The sequence below is a fragment of the Enhydra lutris genome, unplaced genomic scaffold (genome assembly GCF_002288905.1).
Source record: "Enhydra lutris kenyoni isolate GAN:26980312 unplaced genomic scaffold, ASM228890v2 scaffoldscaffold17, whole genome shotgun sequence".
Lineage (NCBI taxonomy): Eukaryota > Metazoa > Chordata > Mammalia > Carnivora > Mustelidae > Enhydra > Enhydra lutris.
Genome location: NW_019154101.1, coordinates 36,891,237 through 36,918,334, shown reverse-complemented (window position 1 = coordinate 36,918,334; position 27,098 = coordinate 36,891,237). Strand labels below are relative to the sequence as shown.

General features: G+C 42.2%; 2 protein-coding genes across 7 annotated transcripts in view; one reads left to right on the top strand and one right to left on the bottom strand.

The window, feature by feature from the left end:
* LOC111147591 (PLAG1 like zinc finger 1) overlaps window positions 1-8,062 on the top strand; it is a 71,092-nt gene extending 63,030 nt beyond the window's left edge. For 5 of the 6 annotated variants that reach the window (XM_022503715.1, XM_022503714.1, XM_022503710.1 and 2 more), the window contains 2 exons: window positions 619-1,102; window positions 5,704-8,062. In XM_022503715.1, coding sequence (XP_022359423.1) covers window positions 951-1,102; window positions 5,704-6,943 — 1,392 coding nt within the window. In that variant the 5' untranslated portion in view covers window positions 619-950 and the 3' untranslated portion in view covers window positions 6,944-8,062. The remainder of the gene's footprint in view (window positions 1-618; window positions 1,103-5,703) is intronic. The other variant, XM_022503716.1, reaches the window with a different exon arrangement.
* Window positions 8,063-10,385: 2,323 nt separating this feature from the next.
* LOC111147541 (zinc finger C2HC-type containing 1B) overlaps window positions 10,386-27,098 on the bottom strand; it is a 43,323-nt gene continuing 26,610 nt past the window's right edge. The window contains exons 5-7 of the mRNA XM_022503630.1: window positions 20,784-20,923; window positions 17,454-17,562; window positions 10,386-10,456 (exon numbers count right to left, since the gene is read on the bottom strand). Of these exons, the coding sequence (XP_022359338.1) occupies window positions 10,386-10,456; window positions 17,454-17,562; window positions 20,784-20,923 (320 nt within the window). The remainder of the gene's footprint in view (window positions 10,457-17,453; window positions 17,563-20,783; window positions 20,924-27,098) is intronic.

Sequence of the window (27,098 nt, the reverse complement as noted above, 5' to 3'; positions counted from 1 at the left end):
GCTAAACTAGCTTTGTTCCCATTTTGTTGGCATCCTAGAGTTGAGACCTTCAGCCTGGTAACCTTGCAAACAAATTAACTTGGATATATACAAATTATTTCATCTCATCCCATGGAAGTTTAAACAGGTGTGATAAGCAGGGTATGTTATGCTAACAACGAGGGAAGAGGAATAGCCCATGGTTTGAATAAGCAGAGATGATTTTCGTCTGTACCAGTAAAACACTGGAACGCACAGGGGAGTTTTGTGGGGTTTTTTTGTTTTTTTTTTTTTTTCTTTGAATTGGTCGACCGAGTCTCCCACTGACCTGAAGTCAGGATCTGAAGTAGCTAATACCGTCTGTATGGAAACAGCAGTCTCTGTTGAAGGGGACACAAGCTTCGTGTGCTGTCTCAAGATGTCCCAACACTATGCTGGCTTCCCCGCCGCTCAGGACTTTCGTGCAGAAGGACCTGTGGAAGCACACAGGGAGGAGGGAGACCCGGGGGCCACACTGGAGCCTCTGAAAGGAACCTGGTGGTTCTGGGTCACTGGTGCTGAGCTGGCAGGGAAGGAGGAGCACTGGTTTCCAAAGGCTAATGCAAGAAAACTGTTCCTCTGTTCCTCTTCTCTCCGCAGACGGCCTGGTGATCTGGAGCACGTGCCCGCCTAGTGATGCAGATTACCTTTCTGCTCTTGGACCCTCACCTGCGCCTCCGACATTCTCCTCCCAGCCCGAGACTGCATATATAAGTTGGGATGTGGGAAAGCAGGAAGCAAAGCTCATGGTAACTGAGAGGCCCATATCTGGGTAGAACCAGGCCCAGGACCACGACGCGGCCTCTCCCCTGGTCTGGAGTTTTGGCTGTCGTGGCTCCGCTCATGTGCTCAGCACCATCCTTCCATTTGTGCTTAAATGGCACAGCATTTGGTCAGCGCATCTGAAAAGGAAGGTGTGAGAAGTAAAGCCCATGGCCACCTATCCCTGCCAATTATGTGGCAAGACGTTCCTCACCCTGGAGAAGTTCACTATCCACAATTATTCCCACTCCAGGGAGCGACCTTACAAGTGCTTGCAGCCAGACTGTGGCAAAGCCTTCATTTCCAGATATAAATTAATGAGGTGAGAGGCTCTAGAAAAGGTATGCACTTTTACACATACCTTGAAATGGCTTAGGTAGCCCTCTGAGCAGACACTGTGAGGGAAAGTGGATGCAGGCTGTGGATGCACGTTCGCCCTTAACGCCACTGCTTACTGTGGTTTTCTGTGACAGTTTTGCATGTAGCATCAGTTCATTCTTTCAACCAGTATTTCCTGTGGTCCTGTGATATGCCAGGCATAAAAACAGGACAGAAAGACCCATGCTGGACAGTGAGTCATGCAAACACAATGAAAATTCGATGCAAGTTCTTTGACAAAGCTACACAGGTGTAAGGAGCTGTTCCCCAGGACTTGAGTGCTGGCAAGGCTTCTCAGACAGGTAGTCTTGGGCTGTGACCTAAAGAGTGACCAGAAGGTGGACGGAGAAGAGGTTCTGGGGAAGCCCGAAGCCTTGACCTTAAAGCACACAAGTACAGAGGGTAGTGGTGGAGGAGGGACCGGGTGAGGCTCAATTGGAGGCAAAAAAGGAAGTCTGTCCAAACAGGCTTATCTGCTGTCCTAAAGGGTTTATTTATTCTATTGAGTCTAAGTAGTGCAAAACAGGATTTGGACTGGGATGTTAGAAAGATGATTCATAGTAATTTGGAGAAGAGAGAGGAGGCATACAGTAGAGGGATGTGAAGTAGGATCACAGTCCAGGTCCTGACTGTGAGGCTGGAGAGGAGGGAACGTCTCGCAAGCATCAGCTTACGGAGCCTCTTCTCAATTTAGGAGCAGTCTGTCTGGCCAAACAAGTAGAATTGTTGGGTAAACAGGCGTTGAGGATATGCATTTAATTGGATTTTCAAAGGCATACGCAGAAGGATACACAGAAGGATAAAAACCACTGTTTTAGCAGACCAGTCCTTAGTACATTTAGTCTGATTTCTTAAACGACAGGTGCTCACTTCCATGAGGGAAATGAATATATGAGCTATAGTTTCTGCCTCCAAAGGTTTTCATATCCTAGAAAAGACAAAACCTATGTAACATCCTATGTAACATCCCTCATTTGCACACTAGTCCTGAGCAGGGTCATTGAGCATGAATGTTGTGTGGTGTGTGTGAGATCCGCACGCAGAATCCCCACTACTGTGTGCTACTTTGGACACCTGGTTAAGGGAAATCTGTCGTTTGCCTTTCATCTTCATGATGTGAACTTCAGACCTGCAACTTTCAGACTACCACAGGTGGGAGTCCAAATCTGGCCAGAGAGGATTTCCCTCTGAGTGGTATTAACATGGACCACATTATCATTAAATCTTGGAGTGCCCTTGGAGGAAGGCACCTGAAAGTTTTGAAAAGATCTAAGTTATGCTCCTGGCCCTTTAGAATACCACTGTCATAGATAATTGTAATATGATCTAGTTTTTAAAATGAGCCTATAAATACATAGATATTTTAAAATTCAAATGGGTTCTGTACATAGGCCGATGTTTAGTTTCCACAGATATGTAAGTATGAGTGCCTACTGTGTGCACAGATTTTGCTGCAAAGCCTTCCTGTTTTGCAAAAGCTGCTTCTGTGGATGTAGGAGTTCTGACTCATGTGCTGAAAGCCGTGTTTGCTGTGGTCACCCCGTGGCGAGGATGTGACAGCCCGGAAGAAAGATTGAGACAGGGATGAGGTAGATTTGGAGAAGACAGTGGAGCTGGCAGATGATTGGAGTGACAGGAATTAGGCCGGGATTACCCAGTAGAGAGCACGGAAAACGTCTTAAGCCATTTGTTTTGGAGGTGGTAGCTCTGAGGAAGGGAAACAACTTGCCCAGGGAAGGGTGTGAAGTGAGGTGGGAACGGGAAGCAGTGCGCTTTGGGCAAGAACCTCCCGCCCAGGCGCAGCGGCCAGCCTGGCGAGCCTCGGCCTGAAACCGCAGGTCTGAAACGGAATAAAAGAGAGGAGAGATGGTGGGGTTGCTCTCAGCTTTGGGTTTGTAGCTTTTACAACGGGCAGCATTTCCTCCCAATTTCCCTCAGTTGCAACAGAAGCTCCATTTTATAAGCAGAGGTGGGAGAAAAAAACTTGCTTAACTAGAGGAGAGAACTGGGTCCCAGTACAGCAAATGGGGAAAGCAGGTGGAAACAGCAAAAGGCAAGAAAGCAAGCTGATTTGGCAAGGCCGGCGGGAAGTCTTACTGCCAGCAGGGACCCCTGAGGAATTCTGAGATCGCGGGCACAGCCCAGGCGCCGCCCTTGGTGCTGCCTAAAGCACAGACTGAAACTGGTGGTTTCATGGGTTGTGAGGCAAGAAGAGAAGTTGAGGGAAGGAAACCAGTTGTTGAAGTAATTTCAGCTATAAGCTGATCGTGTTCTAGATTGAGATTGTTGCATGAGTCAAGGATCAGTTGAAAGGGGAAAGAATTGGATGCCAGTCAAAGGAGAGAGCCAAAAATGTAGAGGAATGGCGGCTGGTATTATTGCTCATGTAGAATTTGGCCAATCTGGGCCTTTCTCACAGGTAGTCAGGAGTAGGAGGGTCCGGAGTTGTTACCTTGGCATTGATCTATTTATCCATGGACAATAAATGCAATCTAGTCAGATCAAAGTCCTCCACAAAGAAAAAAAGAGGCATGAATAGAAGAGCCAGGGCAGAGCTCTGGGGGACCTATTCACTAGTACTGGACCAAATCAAAAATCGTTTAAATGCCCAGCTTGTAGATGGTTCCCCCCTCACATCTATTCCTGATGATGTATCTGTGGCTATCTTGTGTGAGAATGGGGTTGTTTGCCCTCTAACGAGGCTTGGTAAACACCATCTGCACTGTATTTCAGTATGCATGGGACTTGGAGCCACAGCATCCTTTCCCATCTCTCTGATGCCCAGAACACTGGTTCCTGTCCCTCCACATTGTTTGTACCATGATACCTATCCCTGTGTTTGTTGAGCTCTGGTGTCATGGAGGGAAGGGACAGGGACTTCTTTTCTTTTTATGCCCTGCAAAGAGTCAGCTAATTTTTTTTTTTTTTTTAAGGGAAAGAGGCAGAGATACAAGGTTTTGGTTTATTTTTTAAATTTTTTTATTTTGAGAGTGACAGAGCACAAGCAGGCAGAGGGAGAGGGAGAAGCAGACTCCCTGCTAAGCAGGGAGCCTGATGCAGGGCTCGATCCCAGGACCCTGTGATCATGACCTGAGCCAAAGGCAGACATTTAACTGCGCCACCGAGGCGCCCCAGTTTTGCTTTATTTTTAAGGAAATGACAGTTTGGCTTAACTCATTATATTTTTGAACTGGCTACTGTAGATCCCTTACCAATTCTACCTCTAGCAAAGGAAAAGGAATGGACAAGCTAGGGTAGAAGGTTGGTGAAAGGTATAATTAGTACACTTTTGACTTAAATCCTTTTCTTACAGAAATGAGTTGTTAGGAATTCTTTTGTATCCAAAGCCACAAGTTCAGTTGCATCTCAGAGGCATGCAGCCCCATCTCCAGTTCTTCAAGATCAGCCTACTTCCTGAAGGTCACTGGTAATTTCATTGGCAGTTCAAAAGGACTTTTTCTATAAGGGCTAAGCTCCTACAACAGTTGAAAGTTTTTCTTTGAGCTTCCAGGACAAGCCATAGTCATCCTAGTTGATCTGAAATTTCAGAATACCTGTTTTATATCTGTAAAGCACAAATCAGTTCTGGAAAACCATCACAGTTCCATTTTTTGTTGTAGTTCCACTGGTTTCCTAAAATCTAAACTCTTTTGGTTTTTAAAGACTCAGTGATAGGAGGAAATCCCAAGTTCAATTACAACTTTAGTCATCCTTAAAACTTTAAAAATGTCCATTTTAGTAAGTAAGTGTATCATATAAAATGCCAAGTCCTGTAAGTTTTCCTTCCAAAACAAGCGTCCATAATTACAGCTTGTGGCTTGCAGGTACAACATAGGTTGCTTCACATCCACTTTGACACTTCACTCTTTTAGGTATTCTGTCTTTAGAGCCTCTGGAGCCAGGGGCTGCACACCTCTGAGATGAGAGCGGATAGAAAAGTACTAATTAGAAGACCTGAGACTGAAGCGTAAGGATCTCCTGGATCTCACGCTCCAAGCACAGGTGGTGGGTGGTACTCTGGGTCCAAGTGAACACTCTCTGAGAATACGGATAAAATTTTCAATGTTATTTCTGTGGCCTGAACTTTTTGCCTCAATCGGTAAAGACCAAGCAGGAGTTATACTTAGGAACAGAAACCTAAAATCTGGGAAGGGGGTATAAGGGGGGCATGGGGTTCTATATAGAAGGTAAATTGGGTCACTTTTGAAAATGCAGTAATTTCCAAAGAGCCTTCTTGAAAAATTACCTATTTTTAAATGTGTTTGTCTAGAAATCTTTGTATAGATGAGGAAGATAGGTTCTCAAAGAATATTTTTTTACAGGTTTGAAAACTATTAGACCTCTAATGCCTTTTTTTTTTTTTTTTTTTAGATTATAAAGTTGTGTGTCTGTAGAATCTGGAAAACACAGAAAAGCTCTCTCTTAAATGAAAATCTCTTGTGCCAGCACCTAGAAAAGCCATTAACATTTTAATAATAGCATCCCCACACATTTGATTATTAAAACAAACTGAGTCTATTATGAAATTTTTCCTTCTGCTCCTAGGCACATGGCTACCCATTCGCCCCAGAAATCTCACCAGTGTGCTCACTGTGAGAAGACATTCAACCGGAAAGACCACCTGAAGAACCACCTCCAAACTCATGACCCCAACAAGATGGCCTTTGGGTGTGAGGAGTGTGGGAAGAAGTACAACACCATGCTGGGCTACAAGAGGCACCTGGCCCTCCATGCGGCCAGCAGCGGCGACCTCACCTGTGGGGTCTGTGCCCTGGAGCTAGGGAGCACAGAAGTGCTGCTGGACCACCTCAAAGCCCATGCTGAGGAAAAGCCCCCGAGCGGAACCAAGGAAAAGAAGCACCAGTGCGACCACTGTGAGAGATGCTTCTACACCCGGAAGGACGTGCGGCGCCACCTGGTGGTCCACACCGGCTGCAAGGACTTCCTGTGCCAGTTCTGTGCCCAGAGATTTGGGCGCAAAGACCACCTCACTCGACATACCAAGAAGACACACTCACAGGAGCTGATGAAAGAGAGTCTGCAGTCTGGAGACCTTCTGAGCACCTTCCACTCCATCTCTCCCCAGTTTCAATTGAAGGCTGCCCCGCTGTCTCCTTTCCCTATAGGAGCTCCTGCACAGAACGGGCTTGCAAGTAGCTTGCCAGCTGAGGTACACAGCCACCCCCACAACCCCGCGGATCAAACCGCCCAGCCTGTACAACCGCTGCCAGAGCCCCTGGTCCCCCTCCACCCGGTAACAGCTCCTAGCTCTCCTCCCCCGCCCCTCCAGAATCACAAGTACAACACCAGTTCTACCTCATACTCCCCACTTGCAAGCCTGCCCCTCAAAACAGATACGAAAGGATTTTGCAATATCAATTTGCTTGAGGACTTGCCTCTGCAAGAGCCTCAGTCACCTCACAAGCTCACCCCAGGTTTTGATCTGGCTAAGGGAAGTGCTGGTAAAGTAAACCTGCCCAAGGAGCTAACTGCGGATGCTGTGAACCTAACAATACCTGCCTCTTTGGACATTTCCCCCCTGTTGGGCTTCTGGCAGCTGCCCCCGCCTGCTACCCAAAATGCCTTTGGGAATAGCTCTCTCACCCTGGGGCCTGGGGAGTCTCTGCCCCACAGGTTAGGCTGTCTGGGGCAGCAGCAACAAGATCCCTCACTAGCCATGAGCACCATGAGCCTGGGTCAGCTCCCCCTTCCTCCCATCCCCCATGTTTTCCCAGCTGGCACTGGCTCTGCCATCCTGCCTCATTTCCATCATGCATTCAGATGACTGGTTTTCAAAGCATACTTTTCTTATTCTGGAAGGTGTTTTAAGAAGCATTTTAAACATCAGTTATAATAATACAAGGAAAGATTTGGAAAGCAGGACTGGGAATATGGCTTATTCAGTGATGACTGGCTTGAGATGAGAAGAGTTCTCGAACTGCATGTATTGTGCCAATCTGTCCTGAGTGTTCATGCTTTGTACCAAATTTAATAAGCAAGTATTCTTTAATGGAACTGCAAATATTGTCATAACCGACATCCAAACGAGGGCTGCTATATATACGTGTTTGTCAAATTGAATTTAATCGTAAGCCATGATCATAATAATGTTAACTAATTTTATGTGGCACTGCCTAGTAAGGGAACTATGGAAAGGTTTGGATTTCTCCAAGATGGGAGAATTTTTAAAATAAGAAAATAACCTTTATATTGCATATTATAACTAGGCTGTGTATTTCTTTTCAGGGATTTTTCTACCTTCAGGGTTGGATGTAGTTTAGTTACTATTGCCATAGCCAACCTGTAGTTTTACAGAAACAATTCCTTGTGGAATAATAGTCTCCATTTTAAAAAAGCATTTTAAATGTAGTTTGAATATTTTCCACAAGATGCTACAATGTGAGTTATCACTTCATTTATCTTAAAGACTAAACTGGTTGTCAGTTACATCTGACAGGAAAAAAATATGTATCACTGTGTAACCAGGTTAAGTGGTAAAATAATCCAGGCGTCAGTCAAAAAAAAAAGCATTTTGCTGACTTTAATATTGATTATATTTTTTAACAGGAATTTAAGAAACTATTACTGGAATTTTAAAATATATATATATATATATATATATATTAAACAAGAATTTTCTTTGCTCTGTCTGGCTTAAAATACTACTCTGCTTAAGTATTATTTTTAATCACCAATAAATGCATTTTTAAATTCATCATTTAAGTCAATATTAGTTTTATTCAAAAAGGTTAACATTTGCAATGTAATCTATGTCTTGAATTTGGTATCTAATGAGTTTTAAAAATATAAAACCTAACCTTTTTTTAAAGCTCCTTTGTCTTTTGTGTTTAGAGGCTTTCTATATGAAGATATATCTTACATATAATAAACTCTACAAATCCTGCATACTGACTTGACTGATTTTTATATACAACTATACCCGCGTAAGGGTGCCTATGGAGATTAAACCACTTCCAGCTCCCTCCCCAGCTCCCTCATGCCCCCTCCTGGTTGTTACTTCCCCCACAGAAACTACTCTTCTGACTTTTATGCAGCATGTATTAGTTTTGAGTAAATTAGGATTTAAGGTGGAAGCTCATATGCTTAAATGCCTAACATTATTTCTAAAAATTGCTGATACAACATTTGGATCTTTCCATAATATTATGTAATTTATTTCTGATGTTTAATGTCAGAATACTGGCTACTGGAGTTTTTAGTCTACCCCGGGCTACCATGTTCCAGTTTTAGAACTGTCCTTACCACTAATTTTTAGTACAAATTAGAAATTTGCCTATTCCTTATTGGGATTTCTTCAGAACGTATTTCTACACAACTCCTTGAATCTGTCACGCCTGGTTCCCCCCCCCCCACCTCTAATGAGGGTGGGGGTGGGTGGAAAGAAGGAAGCCTTGAGTACCTGTGCCCATCAAAGAAGCCTATTGGCCAATGAAACCTACTATTGGCCAAAGAAACCCTGGCCCACAGCCCTTACCAGTGATGCCAAGGACCATGACAAGCAGCAGACAAGTGGCCTGGGGCTTGGTTTTAGTATGTGGAACTGATGTGGTTGAGCCTTAATGTACAGTTTAAGCTGGGGGTAGGAAAGGAGACAAAAGGATAAAGGTTACCTCTTCAAAGAAATCCCCTGGGATAACTACCTCCATTCCTATATCCGCTCTTACCTCTCCGAGAGAAGGTGATCTGCCAGAGCATAAGGAGTGAGTGAGTACTGGCTCACCTTAGCAAAATCTCCCAAGATCCATTCATAGAAGCTTCTACAAATACTTTTATGTGGCTTAGTAGTCTTCAGTCTGTTCCAAGACACGTATTTCCCTGAGCATTAAACAGCATTAGGTTCCCAAAATACAGATCCTGAGAGCTTCAGGTGGTTGTGGTTGCTGCACTGCATGTGGGAGTAGGTTGGGATTCTCCTGCTTAAATTTAGACAAGAAAAATGGCTTAATTCCCAACCGAAATTCCCTGGGGTTAAGGAAAACAATACAAGTTCTTACATGAAAAAGCATAAGTATAAAGGACTCTACAAAAAGAGTTTCTTTACCCTGAGGACAGCAAAAAGAAGGAACAGTTGAGACACCACCTCCCAACAGAGCCATATAAACCAGTGGTGGAATGACCAGCTGGCTTCTGATTCAGCCATGATAAATAAATAGCCTGAGTCCACTTAAAAGTATCCTTCCCACAGGAGGGGAGGGTTATCCTAACCATCCCTCCATGTCAGTGTTTCCCCACAAGCCATGTGCACTGCTGTGAGACAATTCTTCATGGTATACAGATGGACACTTAAAATAGGAGCAGTTGCTGATTAAAGTTCATTAGAACCAAATATTAAAAACAGGAGTTTATGTTACATAGACTGAAGCTAGGTAAAACACTATTTTCCTAGCTAAGTAAATAATGATAGTAAAACTCCAAAGACTGTTTTAGTAAAAGGTTCTAACATCAAAGCAACATTTCTTTAAAAAACCTATTAAATGTAATTAAAACAAAAAAAATATCAACCACTGTCATACAGGTTGATGTGTTGTTTAATACTGTTTTGAAATTGTAAAGGGAGTAATGAGGAAGAAAAGGTGAATCTGGTTTTTACTTGTTCTCCATGATTTCTCAAGAAGAGTTGTAGGCTTATAAACAGCCATCTGCCTTTCCTTCCCCTTAGGTGGCATTCCTGGGTGCATAGCCATCCAGGCTGAGGCGTTCAAGGGAGACAGTCTGAAAACAATAAAAGGCATTTACTTTAGAACTTCATTGTTTCCACACTGAGAAAGTTAAATAATATAGGCATCTTTACATTTTTAATTGTTTTAACAAACTATTCACAATATCAAGAAAATTTAAAGTCTCTACAGCAGCCCTGATATTCACTATCTCAGGGAACTGTCCCTTTTGTTTGAGGGAAATGTGTTTGGAAAAAGGGACACAGTGGTAGCTTCCAGGGCAAAATGAGGACTCATTCCCCTTTCCTGTTAAGCCCCATCAGAAGCTGAATATCATTTTCAAACTATATGTTTAACAAAAGGGTATGTTTTAAGAGCACACATTTTACTAACTCAACTGAATTCTTACCCAGATTCCTCTTTGGTTTGCCTGCTATGGTTTCATTCTCTTAAAGGCTTACTAACTGTATCTTTTACACATTCGATGATCAGGAACACCCAGATTAGAGGTTATTATTATTATTTTTTATCTTACCTGGTCTCTAGGAGTTAATCTTTTTTAGAAGATTTAGTAAATCCTTGTCTGAGTTTTGCTCCAGAAGCAGGGTCAACAGCTAATCCTTTGCAGACATAAACAGATTTGTTATTATGTAAAAGCAAACATTAGCAAGAAAAAAAAGGAATGATTATGAAATCCTCACATTGGATTCAAAAGTCTCTCTTCTTCCTTTTTGTTTTGTTCTGTTTTGTTTTGTAGCTATAGACAAGTACTCAGTCCCTATCCTGGGCCAAATAATAAGAAAATAGTGTCGGTCTCAGGCACCTTTTTTCCTCTGCCCCTAGCCCTTCACTTACTCTGGACGGGCCCTTTGGATCACCATCTCAGATGGCCGGCCATTTAAACAATCTGACTCTCACCACCTCTCCCCTCTGCTATCCTGGCTTTCGAAATGTTCCCTGAGTATATCATGTCTTTACAGTTCTTTGCATGCTCTCATTCCAGAAAGGGTTTGATAAGCCTTATGGAAGCATGAGATGCCTTTCCTCCCAGGGGTTATTTACATAGTGATGGGCTCATTCCACAAACAGGATTCTTTTCCTTTGTGTCCAGCAGCACTATTAAGCATGAGGATGAAGAAACTTAGACAGAAGCATGCCATACCATGGTCTGTTTTGTGCCACATGGTATGGGATAGGAGTCTCAGAGAAATCGTTTTTTATAAAATGGAACAATTCCCCTCTGTCCTAGAGCCCTCCATTCTACTCAGTGTTTTATGAAGGGGAAATCATCAAACAACCCAAGGAAATTGTGAATCAAATTATCCAAAGACACAGGAATATAGTTTTCAGTGTTCATTTTACCAGGAGATCTACAAGTTGTAGGTCTTCCAAAAAATCAGCAGCTGACCCTCTGATACTCATTATATTTGCTACATAATTAAACGAGCTAAGCAGGGGATGCTAGTATAGGTAAGATGCTCAGCTTCATCAAACCCAGTGGTTCCGGAAATAAAAGCAGAGCCCATCCCACCGAAGTTGTACAGTGCAGTTCACCAAATGCATGATGCAACACAGCTATAGAACCCACAACTATATTCTCATCAGAATCTTGATCTCCATGTATAAGTATGGGAGGAGCTGTTGCTTGGCAGGACCTTCTCAGGAGATCCGTCCCTTGGGTATCTGAACCCTCAAGAAAAGAGCCACTAAAGAGAGATCTGCTGACTAGGTTATAAACTCACTTTCCATCTGGACATTAGAATCTTTGTGAGAATGAAGGAAGATCTACACCTTACTCCAAAACAACTATATATATATATATAACTTACATATTACATCATATTACATAGTAAATATGTTTGTAGGCTTGTAGATGTAGATGTAGGTAATTAAGCTATAAATGCATATCTTCTTAATGTTTCCATGTTGGACCCAGTTTTTCCACAGCAGATGAGGATCTGGTTGGCTCTACCCCATTCTATGGAATTACTTGAGCAAGTTAGCCTCTCTGTGCTTCCCTTGCCTATAAACCAGAAATCCAAACAGCATGTTTAGCCCTGTTGCCATTGTGAGGATTAAATGAGTTAATATATGTAGTGCTTAGAAGAGTGTCCCATGTAAATCTGGACTATCCGTGACAAAGGGAGTTACTTAGCGCAGCAAAGAAGTAGAAGCAATCGACTTGCTTGACACCAGGAAAAGAGCTAAATAAGTCATCTTGTGATACTGTTTTAAAAACACCACCGCCTCTTTTGCAATAGGGAAATCTTCAGAACATGTCAGTGAAAAAAATCAGGATGTGTATAGGGCCTATAATCCTAAACTTGGTGAGAGGGGAAAAAAGAGTATAAAAAGAAAAAAACGGAAGAGGATATTGGTGTTAAACAGTGATCATGTCAGGATGTGGACTTCTGACTTTTATTTCCTTCACATCTTTTCTCCATTTTCCAATATTTTCTACACTAAGCATTCATATCTTACATGAAACTTTTCAGAAATCCTCTTTCTCAAAAGCATTTTTTGCAGACAAACAACATGGCTAGAAACAAGAAGTTCCCAGGCCACCACGATTGCCTAACTCACAGACCCGCGAGCGCCGGGGGATGCATGGGTCTGTTTTGATCACAGATAGTCTGGGCGCCTCACTGAGCCTTTATGGCTCCAGGGCCGGCCTTCCATTCTATAATTTATGTTCACACCCCAGCTCTTCCCTATGCCTTGGCCAAATGGGCCATGTGTTCCAGAGTATGTCCTCTGCATTTTCATTTTCATAGCTTTATTCACTCCATCTTCAACTTTTCTCCACTGGTCAAAATCTATCTCATCCTAAAAGCTCACCCTAAAAGTCTCAACCTCTGTGGAGCTCCTCTCTCTCAGACTGATACCTCCTCCATAAAGCCTCCTGGGCAAAGTTGATCTCTTTCTTGTGTCCCCTTAGAACGTTTATTTCTGATTGTTAAATATTCAATATGACTGATGGTTTCTCTCCCTAGACTTTTAAGAATCTATGGGCCTAAGAAATAACCATGCATAATAATCATGTGATGAATGAATGAACCCTTTGAACATCCATGGCAGCTGTGAATCAACCTCACACGCTTCCCTGCATCAGAGATCTTCCTGCACTTGCTTATCTTCCCATAAAACTCTAGAATGGGTAAGAATTGTGACTTACACACGTGTACCTCCCCTGACTGTGAATTTAGGACAAAAGGCTATACATGGAAAGTACTACCTGTTTCTTTTACTCAAGAGAGTTAAGAATAAAAAGTTTTAGGGAGTTAACTGCTAGTTAAATGAAAGACAGTAATGGGATTTATGTGGAAGGCGAGAGACACCAAGTGGCCTTAACTACTGATTATCAATCTAGAAATAGCAAAGCCTAGCAACTACAATTTTTAAAAGACTCACATTACAAATAGATTAAGACTGAGCAGAACAGAAACAATGGACAGTAAGATGCAAATCTGGTGTACACATGAGCCTGTTCATATTAGTGAAAGGCAGTGCTTTTCACCAACCCTTAAATACTTTTGAGAATACACGCCCTCCCAATATACTTCTTATATGTTCAATATGCTTTCTCCCCAGAATGACTCCAAATGAAATATGACTAATTTAAAGGCATACCAACACTGGAAACTTTATATTTAAACAGAAGGTGAAGGTCACCTGGGTGGCTCAGTCAGTCAGGCTTCCAACTCTTGAATTCGGCTGAAGTCATGATCTCAGGGTCATGAGTTTGAGTCCTACATTGGAACTCCACACTGAGTGTGGAGCCTGTTTAAGATTCTCTCTCTCCCCCTCTCCTTCTGCCCCTCCCCACCCCTGCTCTCATGCATGCTCTAAAATAAATGAATCTTTAGAAAACAAATGTAAGCAGGTGAGGTTACAGGGAAGGCAAGAAATTAAATTTTAAAAGCATCTTAAACCTGAAATAAAACAAAAACTATCTCTTAAAGGTAATTAACATAATTCTAATTCACATGCCAGTATTTTTGAGTGGGAAATTACAGAAAAGACACCTACCTTCTCTCATATATTTCAAGTATTTATTGAACACCTCACATGTGCCCTGAACAATTCTAATAGGTATGGATACAGCAACACAATTAAAAATGGGCAAAGTAGGCAGATCCCAATCTTCTTGATCCCATCCCACTCCTTTCTGGTGATGGGAGAAAAGTATGTATTAGATATTAGATAGTGATGAATGCTATTAAATGAAACTACAGAAGGAATTGTGGAGGGCTTAAGTTTAAATGGAGAGGTTGAAGGGCCTCAATCTGAAGAGGACACTCAGCAAAGAACTGAAGGGAGCAAGCAGTGCAGATTAGTGGGGACTGGTTTTCAGCTGAAGAGCTACTAGTGTATACGGGTCCCGCGGCCAGGAATGGCAGACCTCTTATGGTCAAGGAACAACACTGAGGTGGTGATGGTACAGAATGTGCCTCCTTCTTAGCAACACCAGTGGTCCCAAATCACCATTACTAGTCAAGAACAAACATAATATGAGTTTGCTTTGACCTACTGGCTCCTAATCTATGTTCTTATGTATCAGAATGGTGTCTCTACAACATTCTGCCTACTGTCACATAATGGGACACATCACAGGACGTGTCCCATATACTCGGATGTGCCACATACTGGGACACAAGACTTCTGAATTCTAGTTTAGGATCTTTTCACTTAGAAAGGATCACTTGCTGCTACTTTTAAAAAAGTTACTTAGTCCAAGGAAGAAATCTTCCTTTAATTTCAGCACTGTACCTGACACTGTCTTCTTCCATTCCCAATCTTTTTGCAAGTTTACTAGACCAGGGAATGAAGGTTCTAGAGTCCATTGCTATACTTGGATTGGACTTTGCACATTGACAGAGTTCTCTAATCACAGTGAATTAAGAAATATTACCCCTAGGGGCGCCTGGGTGACACAATCAGTTAAGCATCCAACCCCTGATTCTGACTCAGGTCATGATCTCAGGGTCATGGGATCAAGCCCCATGTCAGACTCCCCACTCACCATGGAGTCTACTTGAGATTCTCTTCCTCCCTCTGCCCCTCCACCCGATATTTTTTCTCTCTCAAATAAATAAATAAATCTTTAAAAAATTCCCTCCTCGGGGCATCTGGGTGGCTCAGTGGTAAATGTTCAACAAATTTTGCTATAGCCATACCATGGAACACTACTCAACAAAATGGAACAAAATACTGATATGTACATGGATAAATATCAAAAACATTAAGTGAGGGGCACCTGGGTGGCTCAGTGGGTTAAAGCCTCTGCCTTCAGCTCAGGTCATGATCCCGGGGTCCTGGGATGGAGCCCTGCATTGGGCTCTCTGCTCAGCAGGGAGCCTGCTTCCCACCACCTCTCTCTCTGCTTCCCTCTCTGCCTACTTGCGATCTCTGTCTGTCAAATGAATAAATAAAATCTTTAAAAATAAATGTAAATAAATAAATAGAAAATTCCCTCCTGGCAAGTAAGCTTTAACCTCAAACTTAAATAAAGGAGGGTTTTTCACTGGAAGAGAAGCATTATAATATAATCTTTGAAAAGATAAGAAAAGAAACCATAATATAAAGAATTTGTCTTGGGCACCTGGGTGGCTCAGTTGATTAAACGACTGCCTTTGGCTCAGATCATGATTCTGGAGTCCCAGGACCAAGCCCTGCACGAAGTCCCACAACAGGCTCCCTGCTCAGCAGGGAGCTGGCTTCTCCCTCTGACCCTCCCTCTTCTCATGTTCTGTTTTTCATTCTCTCTCTCTCTCAAATAAATAAAATCTTAAAAAAAATTTTGTCTCTTGTGAAGGACACAATCTTTATACTTTAGAAATATAGCTTAGTGAAAGTTTTACCAAATAAACTCATATATGATTTGAATTATTTTTTTCTAAGTGAAAAATAAAACCCCACTGTTAAGTTTCCATAGACCAGGGAAAAACTAATGATTTGGGCTTACAGGGCTATGGGGAATCTTATTAAAATGCTCCCTTCCATTTTTACCCCATGACAACTCACGAGGAATTTAAAAACTAATAATAAAGGTTTCTGGTGACTTTATGGACTGTTGAGACTAGCAGTTCCTACTTTGGTTCTCATAACACCTTCAAAATAAGACACCTGACCAGAAGCATCAATACGGTCATGGGTTAATTCACATTGCCTTCACAGTGCCACAGTGATCACAAAGAACGCCACACTGATTACGGCAGCTCAGTGAAGAGAGGTAGCAATATGGATACCTCATTCAGCCCTGTTGTTTACCAGTCTCAAGCCTTGAACAAATAACATCCTCTCTGAGCCTGTTTCCTTTCCACAGATTAAAACATTTGGAAGCTTACTAGGAGGATAAAATGAAATGGGTCTAGCACACGGTAAGTACCATAATGGTGGTTAGGCCTTCCTGCTACTTGAAAGAAATTATTTAGTTCAGTAAGGAAACTTTCCCTTTCCTTTTTCTTCCCCAGCTTTATCGAGATATAAGTGAATAGAACATCGTGTAAGTTTAAGGGGTACAATGTGATCATTTGATACACATATATACTGCAAAATAACTACGACAAAAAATGTTAACAAATCTATTACCTCAAATAGTTACCTCTGGGGTGTGTGTTTGTGTGCATGTGTTTGTGTGTGCATGCACATGTGTACAGCGAGAACATTTAAGATCTACTCTCTTAGCAACTTTCAAGTATACAATATTGCTATCTATTGTTAAAACGTGTACAGGTCCCCAGCACTTGCCCTTGGGAATCTGTACCCTTACACCATTGTTTCCCTCTCTCCACCCTTACCCATGGCAACCACCATTTTATTTCCTGTTCTTATGAGTTCAATTTTTTTTAGATTCCATATGTAAATGTGATCACACAGTATTTCTCTTTCTCTGTCTGAACTATTTCACTCAGCATAATGACTCCAATGTCCACCCATTGTTGTTACAGAAGGCAGAACTTCCTTCTTTTTATGGCTGAGTAATATTCCATTGCGTATACATACAACATCTTTAACCTTTCAACCAAGAACAGACACTTAGGTTGTTTCCATATCTTGGCTATTTGTTTTCTTCTTATTTTCCACACAATACCTGACACGCTGTTATCTCCCATTTTTTAAAAAAGATTTTATTAATTTTTTTGACAGAGAGAGATCACAAGAAGGCAGAGAGGCAGGCAGAGAGGCAGGTGGGGGGGGCAGGGGGAGGAAGCAGGCTCCCCGCTGAGCAGAGATCCCGATGCAGGGCTCAATCCCAGGACCCTGTGATCATGATCCAAGCCGAAGGCAGAAGCTGAACCTGCTGAGCCACCCAGGTGCCCCTGTTATCTCCCATTCTTAACCTCTTTTAGATTTTACTAGACCAGAGAATGATGGTTTAGGCCATGCTGCTGTAATGGTATCTGACTCTGTATGTTGACAGAGTTATCGAATCCTGATAAATGAAGAAAGTTCCTTCTTGGCAAATAAGCTTTAACCTCAAATAAACCCACATATCTTTATATCCAAAAGCAACATTTGATGTCAAACCTTTGCCAACTGCCAACGAATTCCAAAGCTGACAGTGGTTCCCTTCTGGTCCTTCATTTGATAGCTGGCATGCTTACTCCAACTCACCGGGTCTAGTTGGGGCCACATTTGGGGGCCCCAGGGCTCTGTTCTGCAGCAGGGCTCCCACAGCACTGGTTACAGTTGGCTCTTTTTTTGGATTCATCTGAGCCTTAGCCTACAGAAAGAGCAAGACAGAGGGGGGACAACTTTGTAACCTCAGGTAGCTCACAGGAGGTAAGGCTTAACCAGCAGCAGACTGGAGTCATCGCCAGGACCCGCTGCACCCAGGGGAAGGGGACAGGCACACCCTGAACCCTAGTTCACCTGCATCTTGCTGTTCTCAGAGCCATGTCTGAGTTTTGGCTCTTTCATTCCATAATCAACCCCTTAGGGGAGTGGTGATATGTTAATCCTGTAAAATTAGTTGTATGGAGACATAAGAAATCACTTAATGTCAATAAGGATAGTTATGGAACATTTTGGTTTTTCATTTTACTTGAAGATGATTTTGTTTTTAAATACATGAACAGAGAAGAAAAACAGACATTGGCAGACAGCAAATGTTTTAAACATGGAATTCCATCATCCCCACACCACACGCCTGCCTGCTGAGCAGCGGGAGCACAACAGCTACATTAATACAGAATAAGGACCAAAAGGTCCTTTGAGAGCTTCTTACCTAGCTACTGGTCCCAACATTTCCATGGCAACTACTGCATAAAGATAACCTGTTACTCCAAGTGAGAATTCTCACTTGGGCAAGGATAGCTGTGAGGTTACAGCAGGCAGCTCATCCCTATCCGAAGACAGCTATTTTCAGAGGCCCATATTGGTCTCTTTTGGTTAAGGGTATAACACATTTTTAAAGTTGATTATGTTTAAAATAGAAACACTTTTCAGCTGTGCTGTTAACAGCCCTTCACAAGTAAAACAACCCCTCCCTTTTTGTTCCACTCTGAATAAGCCTCACTATTAGCCAGGGCCCAAGTGGTGAAGCTGGCAATAAGAGAAACAAGGACTGCTGTTCAGATACGGACTACAGTGAGTTTCCGCAGAAAGCAACTAATTTTTCTTCTGTGTTCCCAATCACCAGTTAGTTCTGGAAAACAAGGAGAGGAACAGGGCCAAATCACTGGTTACACTCAGGACGGCCAGCTGGCCTTCTTCAGGAATAAAAAAGCACTTCCGTTTGCTGCTTCCCTGGGCTCCCTCTGGCCCCGCTAATGTGACTAACTTCGTGGACTGGTTAGAACCATTCGAAGAAACATGCTGCTTTAGAAGGTAGAGGTTTTACTTAGAAAATGTTTCCAAAATTCAGTCAAATTCAATCGCAAAGCAGTCACATACCCCCCAAATTGTGGTGCCTATCCCACCAACAAGGACTACCAGAGAGTAGGAGAGAGAGGGTAGGGCAACGTGGAAGGAGGAGAGGCAAAGGAGACTTATGTGCAAGGCACGTTGTTTATACTGTCTATAATCCTCCCAACAACACGGCAAGGTATAGTTTAAAGCCAGTCTCAAAGAATTTGATTGTCGTAAGTTTACCTACAGATAATGAAGTACAGAATTGAGAGTCAAACCCTGGCTACTGATTACAGAATCTGGGCTCCTTCCACACCGCACTGCTCCCATGCTATTTCAGCACGAAGACTGAATCTCTAACTGTATTTATTGGAACCGCCCTGCCTGCCCCACCAACACACTTATCTCCTCCTTCCTCTGTTTCTTTACCTAGATGTATAGTATACTACATACCTAGGCTCTGCAGCTAAAACCCTTCTTGTCACCCCATATCCTATCAGCTTCTCAGTCCCACCCATTCTTTCTCAAATTCTCCTCCACACACAACCCTTTTGCCCTCTTACTCTGGGCCCTCATTCTTTATCTGTTGCTGTGGCTCCTAACTGTGGCCAATCCATATGAACACTAGTGGCAAAGGTGATCTTTCTAAAAAACCAATTCTGTATCACTCCAGTCTGTACTATTCCACCAGTCTACACTGCCCACAGAATGAGACATGAGGCAAATAATAACTAGACAGGAAAGCTAAGAAAGTTGTTCTGCAGAGAGAAGAAAAAGCAGAAGTATATATAGCAGGATGGAAGGACAAGATGGGAAGGTGGAAAGGAGGACTTCCTGGGTTCATGGGGACTTTCCAGGTCCTGCTTTGGGTCCTTGAGCTTTTGGGTATCTATCCACTTCCTTTCCCCTCTTTCTGAACTGACTTGAGTGAAGCTCTTTTAGATCTGACGCCCCTTGCCTGTCCCTTTTCTGTCACATTCCACAGGCACTCCACACATTGCCCCATATGGTGAGCTCCTCAGGCCACAAACTGGACATTCTGTGTGCTATGTCCTCCCCAACTCCCACTCTAGGCTGGTGAACCCATCTGATATTCAAGGAGGAAATGCTGCTCCTCCTGGAAGCCTCCCATGGCTCACACTGGCCTCTTCCTCCATAGTGCTCCATACATCATCAACTACCACAACCTCCCACTGTCTTGTTTCCATGTCTTCCTCCTTCATGGAGTTACAAATGCAGATCAACCAGAACCTGGAACAGTGTCTGGGACAAAGAAATTCAGTAACTGTCTATTGTATGTGGAGACAGAGCTTAAGAGTCCACAGTCCATGGGATATGCTACTGTTGGAGAGGCTCCCACCCCTATTACATACTGGATTTCATGGAAATCTTTCTAAATATGTTTCATACCCTCAAGTATTCAGACAAATTTAATCTTTCCTTGGTTTCTGAGCCATGTTTGAAACTAACAGCTTTTGTAGTATATTGTAATTATATCCCTGGGACCTCCGATGTTTATGAAGCTGTTTGCTGGACTCCAGTTCTCTTTCTATAAATGTATTGTCTTCCTGGTCAGGCAGTCATTTTACTTATCTGTATGTATTTAAACCAGCTGCTCCCTGTCACTTACTTTAACTTGCTGATTCTGCGGCTTTAAGTAAAAGGCTACCGACCCTCTCCTTTACCATAGAGCAAAACACACAACCTACAGAACAGTCTTCCTTGTGACAGCTTTCCCACTCAGGGAGCTTCACTTCAGGTTCACAATGCTTTTCTGGATGGTTAAGGCTGATAACTACCATTGTATGAGACAGAGTTTCACCATAATACTATAGAAAAACTACTTACATATACAAGGCTTCATCCTAAGAAGTTTTAAACACTGTAGAAATATTTTTTCTACACCACCCAAAGGTGCTGTTAGCTACAAAGCATGCCTCAAAAGAAGGCAACTTCCATGAGGATGAGCAACAGTGATCAGCTATCCTGATCCTTACACTTCTTGGGATGGGTGACTTAGGTACCTTAGCAAATTCTACCTGCTTGCCCTGAGCACACAAAGGCACAGAGCCAACACTTGGGGGAGATATTTACCTGCCCTCTGGATGCCAATTTGGCTGCTGTTTGGGCTGGATCAAAGACTCGGCGAGAAGACTGATCCTTGCAGAAATTAATATGTCGGTTGGCTGCAGTTTCATTAAACCTCCTCATACAATATGGGCATTGAATATAATCTAAATGCAAAGATAACAACAAAAGGCAATTAACACTTCAAAAACAACTCTGGAATGGACTATATGACATGAAATAAATGGGCTATCAACTCTGCTCCAACATGAAAGAACAAAGTCCCGGACTCTGGCTTGAGAAAGCTTATGCCAGAGGGAAAGGTATGCAAGAGCGCAAATAAAAGATATAGCAGGGGGGACATTTTTCTGTCTATACATTTACATCAATTAAGAGTGTGCCTTAAAATGTTTCCATGATATACTCATTAGAAAATAGACTCATTATACTTATGAACTTCCCAATTAAATGAATTATTTAGTGAATCCTTATGTAAAGAAAGTAGTCCTAGAACCACAGAATGTTAGTATTGATGATGCCCTGAAGAACACAGAAGAGTCTGGAGCCCAGGCTGTGGCACCACATGGGACTGGTCACACAGAGGTTATGGAGCTACTCTCCTTTTCTATGGAAGGAGAAAGATGCTGAAAATTTGGGAGATGGGATATGAAGCCAGTGTCACTGGCAGAAAGACCCACTGCTTCTGCAGAGGCTGATTTTTTCACCGAACTCCTGAGTGAGGAAGCAAATAATAAGTTCAGGAAGGAGGTGAAGTAAAAGGAAAAAGGTGGGGTTCAAAAAGGAGAAAAGGGAGAGAAGGAGGGCTGATGGGAAACTGGTTCCAGAAACAGCTTTGGGTTTCAGTGTTAGAACCTCTCAGGCAGCTCTGTGGGTATGAGACCTCTGAGCTGCTCTGTAATACCCACTGGTCTGAATTTGGCTCTCATTTGTAAGTAATAAACAGTGAGAGAAATGGGAAGTGAGAAAGCTCCACAGTCTTTTTAGAATAAGGAGAGGCTCACAGCAAAGCCCATTTGGAGTCCACCCCTCTAAAGTAAGCAAGAATATGAGATGTTTTGCTTTGTTTTGTTTTGTTTTAGGCACCTTTAAGGGATGACAAAGTAGATATGAGCGACATGAAAGATTTGAGACAGCCCCAACCTCAGACTCTGTATGGAAGTTTGGGTTAGTGCGTAGTCAAAATGCCTACATGTGTGGATGAATATTTGAAGCAGTGCTATCTTCAAGGTTAAGAGTTTTTTTTGTTTTTTTCTGATTTTGTTTGACAGAGACACAGTGAGATAGGGAACACAAGCAGGGAGAGTGGGAGAGGTAGAAGCAGGCTTCCTGCTGAGCAGGGAGCTCGGATGCTGGGCTTGATCCCAGGACTCTGGGATCATGACCTGAGCCGAAGGCAGACACTTAACAACTGAGCCACCCAGGTGCCACCAACGTTAGGAGCTTTTTGAATCCTGGGATCATGACCTGAGCCGAAGGCAGACACTTAACAACTGAGCCACCCAGGTGCCACCAACGTTAGGAGCTTTTTGAAGGCATCTTTTTATACAATCTGAGGAGTTTTCTGTTTGAACAAATCATTTCCTAAAATGAATATTTATAGAATTAACAACTGGAATACATAGGAAATTGGAATATAGTAGAAGATGAGCACTTAGTCTCTCCTTTTATTTCACATTCTGAAAGGCAGTAATTAAATCAATTTGCTATGTATTGGACATTTGTTACGTGCCAGGTACTGGTTTATACTTGGGAAGTACAATGTCTCCGTCATCAAGGACTAAGCGTTCCAATACAGAAAGAGTTTTCCCATGGTGATAAATTCCTCAGACAAAAATAAAACAGGATAGCACTGGGAAATGATGAAGGCCCCACAGCCTGCCTGACTGGTTTTGAGCCCAAGCTCTTCACTTGTTGTACGTGTGAACTTCGGCAAGTTACTCAATATCCCTAAGCTTTAATTTCCCCTGTCCCTACATACCACCTATTTCACCAGGCTATTGTGAAAGTTAACTTAGATAATCCACACTAGGGTTCAGTACAGTGGGTGGGTTCTGGGACATCCTATTACTCTAAGGAAACAGGCCTGGCAAGGTTGTGTTTCCAGCTACCAAATAGGAATGAACTTACAAAAGTAAAATTGAAAGTGCCATTATTGGGCAGAACTCATTTACAAGATGTAGAGAACAGTCTACAACTCTGCTCTTGGTTTGACTGTTTCTTCAGTTTTGCCAGCTGAGTCAAGGCTCGTATCAAAAATGCTGCTACCTGTAAGCCTATTCAGGTTAATGTGCAAAGACAATGACAGCAGCGACTGCATGGCTTCCTCACTCCACCTGTCTGCTCACTGATTCATTTCCACCCTTCTGTGTGTTTGGTGCTGCCTGCCACCATGGAGACAACAAAGCTGAAGTGAATTTCCCTCCCAACAAAGGTCTCAGAGACAGCTAGAAGGCTAGGCAAAGAAGCAATTACCACTTGTGGTATAAACTTTGAAAGGAGGAAGGACTGGATGCTCCAGGGGCCCAGAGGAAGGACATGAAGCCCAGACCTAAAGGGGCAGAGAAAGGAAATTACAGCCACTCTGAGAATGGGAAAAATTTTTTTCTGCAACAGTAATCTGAACACAGCATGACTGAGTTGCAATGTTCTACCCTCATCTCAATCTGAATCACCCCTTCCTCTATCAATAGTGGTGTCATGAACAATTGCTATTTATTTCAATACGTAATGATATTTAAGGTCTGACTACAAATGGATCCATATGATGGCTGTGGGGAAAGTGGCCAGATCTCAAAACATTAATGTAGATAAAGAAGGGTCATTTAAAAACACAAGTGTTCTGTTGAGTACCCGTGTCAATGTAGCCTATGAAATGGGGACCAAATGTCCCAGGCCTCACTGAGAATTTCAATTATAAATATTCTATATTGTTGTTCTTATAAAGTGTCACAACATCCTGGAAAGCTGAATGATTGGCAGACTTACTTAAGCCAATAAGAATTAGAGCAAACAAATGCATGTCACAAAAACTGAATCATGAAGGAACTGTGCTGTGAAAAAAAAGGAAACGACCTGCAAACTCATGCATAATAGGCTCCACTATATATAAACCCAGTTACGTCTGTATAAATTTTCTAGTATTTAAACCCGAGAATATATGGGCTAATATAAAATCCCCACAGAATCTAACTAATGGAGTAGTAATGAAAATATGCTATTTTAGATAATCATTGTGTTTGGCACATAAAATTAAAATAAGGGCACAGGGAAGAACTTAATTATAAAGCTATATTTTAGCATAAGAATGTAAGGGCAGAGAAACAAATTGTACATTTAATGAGGCCTTACAAAGGGAATTACTTATTTTAAGGAAACAATAATCCCCACATTTTAAATCCAATGTAGAAATTAGAGAAATCCACACAGCAGGACAGCTGACATAGTTTCATTTATTTGCCTCAGGAACTGTAAAGTAGACATCACTCCTGTAGCTTCCGCTATTGAAAGGAAGTACAGCTTTTAAATCATAAAAGACTTTTTTGTTGTTGTATAAGGCTTGTTGCCAAAGTATTATCAAAATCATGGCCATAGATCTTTCTACTTTCACATTATTTTAAGCTACTTTTTCATTAGCACCCAGCAATAGTGAAGCAATTATTAAGATGATTTTCTGGCACACTAGAACGCCCACAACAGTTGTGGCCAGGCCTCTCAGCCAGCTGTGCCGGGAGCTAATCCCACCCCTCAGCACACCCACAGCAGCTGCAGCCAGGCCTCTCAGCCAGCTATGCCAAGGGCCAGCCCCACCCCCCAGTGCACTCACAGCAGTTATGGCCCAGTCACAACGAGAGAACACAAGCAGCCCACATACAGCACACTCCTGGAGCTCCTGGTTCTGGTGACCAGAGTGGGACTGCAATACTGTGCCCCACCAAATGTGTTCTACATAAGGACTATCTTCAAGATCAGGAAACATAACTGACTTACCAAATACATAGAAACAGAGAGTTAGAATGAGACAGAGAAATATGTTCCCAACCGAAGAATGAGAGAAAACCTTAAAAACAAACAACAACAAAAAACTAAACAAAAGGAGATAAGCAATCTACTGGATAAAGAGTTCAAAGTGATGGTAATAAAGATGCTCACTGTACTTGGGAGAAGAATGGATGAAGTCAATGATAACTTCAACAAAGACAGAAAATAAAAGAACCAATCAGAGCTGAAGAATACAATAGCAAAATGAAAACACACTAGAGAATCAACACAGATTAGAGGATGCAGAAGAATGGATGATTGACATAGAAGACAGGATAGAAGAAATCATCCAAACTGAACAACAAGAACAAAAAATAATTTTTAAAAAAGAGAATAGGGACCCCTCTTGATGTTGAGACAACATCAAGCATATTAACATTTGTATTATGGGAGTCCCTGTAAAAGGAGAGCAAGAGAAAAAGGCAGAAATTTATTTGAAGAAATAGCTGAAAACTTTCCTGAGGAAGGAAACAGACATCCAGATCCAAGAACCAAAGAGAGTCCCAAATAAAATGAACCCAAAGAATTCTACCAAGACACATAATAATTAAAATGTCAAAAATCACACATAAAGATTCTTAAGAGCAGGAAGAGAAAAGCAACTAGTTACATACAAGGCAATCCCCACATAAGGCTATCTGTTGATTTTTTAGCAGAAACTTTGCAGAAACTTTGAAAGCTAAAAAGGAGTGGCATGACCTATATTCCAAGGGCTGAAAGAAAAAATACCTACAGCCAAGAATACTCTACCTGATAATCAAAAGTTATCATTCAGAATTGAAGGACTGATAAAGAATTTCCCAGGCAGGGGCGCCTAGGTGGCTCAGTGGGTTGAGCCTCTGCCTTTGGCTCAGGTCATGATCTCAGGGTCTTGGGATGGAGTCCCTTATCAGGCTCTTTGCTTGGCGGGGAGCCTGGCTGCCGCCCCCAAACCCCGCCTGCCTCTCTGTCTACTTGTGATCTCTCCCTTCTGTCAAATAAATAAATAAAATCTTAAAAAAAAAAAAAATTTCCCAAACAAAAGTTAGAGTTCATCACCACTAAACCAGCCTTATAAGAAATGTTAAAGGAACCTCTTAAAGTGCAAAATAAAAGGCCATAGCCAGAAGTAAGAAAATTAGGAAAGAAACAATTTCACTGGTAAAAGCAAACATATAGTAAAGGTCAATCACTCAGAAAGCTAGTATGGAAATTAAAACACAAAAATAATAAAATGATTTATATCTACAATAACCAGTCAAGGGATACACAAAATAAAGACATAAATTATGGAGAAGGGGAGTAAAAATGTAATGCTTTAGAATGAGTTCAAACTTAAGAGACCATCAATTTAAAAAAGACTGCTACACACAGAGGATGTTATATATAAACCTCATGGTAATCACGAACCAAAAACCTTTAATAGATACACAAAAAATAAGGAAAAAGGAATCTAAGCATAAGAAAGTCATCAAATCACAAGAGAGCAAAAGAAGGAAGTAACAGAGAAGAACTACAAAAAAACAACCAAAAAATAAAGAACAAAATGGCAGTAAGTACATACCTATTAAAGAATTACTTTAAATGTAAATGGATCAAGTGTCCAGGGGTGCCTGAGTGGCACAGTTGGTTGGATGTCTGACTCCTGGTTTTGGCTCAGGTCATGGTCTCAGGGTCACGGGATTGAGCCTCGTGTCAGGCTCCATGCTCAGTGTAGAGTTGACTTGGCTTTCTCTCTCCCTCTGCTCCCCCTCACCATCTCTTTCTCCATTTCCCAAATGTATAAATAAATCTTTAGGAAAAAAAAAAAAAGAACAGTGCTTGGGTGGCACTGTCACTTAAGTGTCCAACTCTTGTTTTCAGCTCAGGTTGTGATCTCAGGGTCATGAGATTGAGCCTTGCAATGGGCTCCATGCTCAGTATAGATTCTGCTTGGGATTCTTTCTCCCCCGCCCCTCCAGCTCGCACACTCTCTCATTCTCTCAAATAAATAAATCTTTAGCTTTTTAAAAAAGATTTTTTTCATTTATTTGACTGAGAGAGAGTGAGAGAGCACAAACACAAGCAAGGGGAGCCGCAGGCAGAGGGAGAGGGAGAAGCAGGCTTCCTGCTGAGCAGAGAGCCCAATGTGGGACTCAATCCCAGGACTCCAGGACCATGACCTGAGCAGAAGGTAGACGTTTAACAGACTGAGCCACCCAGGTGCCCTAATAAATAAGTCTTAAAAAAAAAAAGGAAAGAAATGGACTAAATGCTCCAATCAAAAGACATACAGTGACTGAATTGATACAAAAACAAACCCCA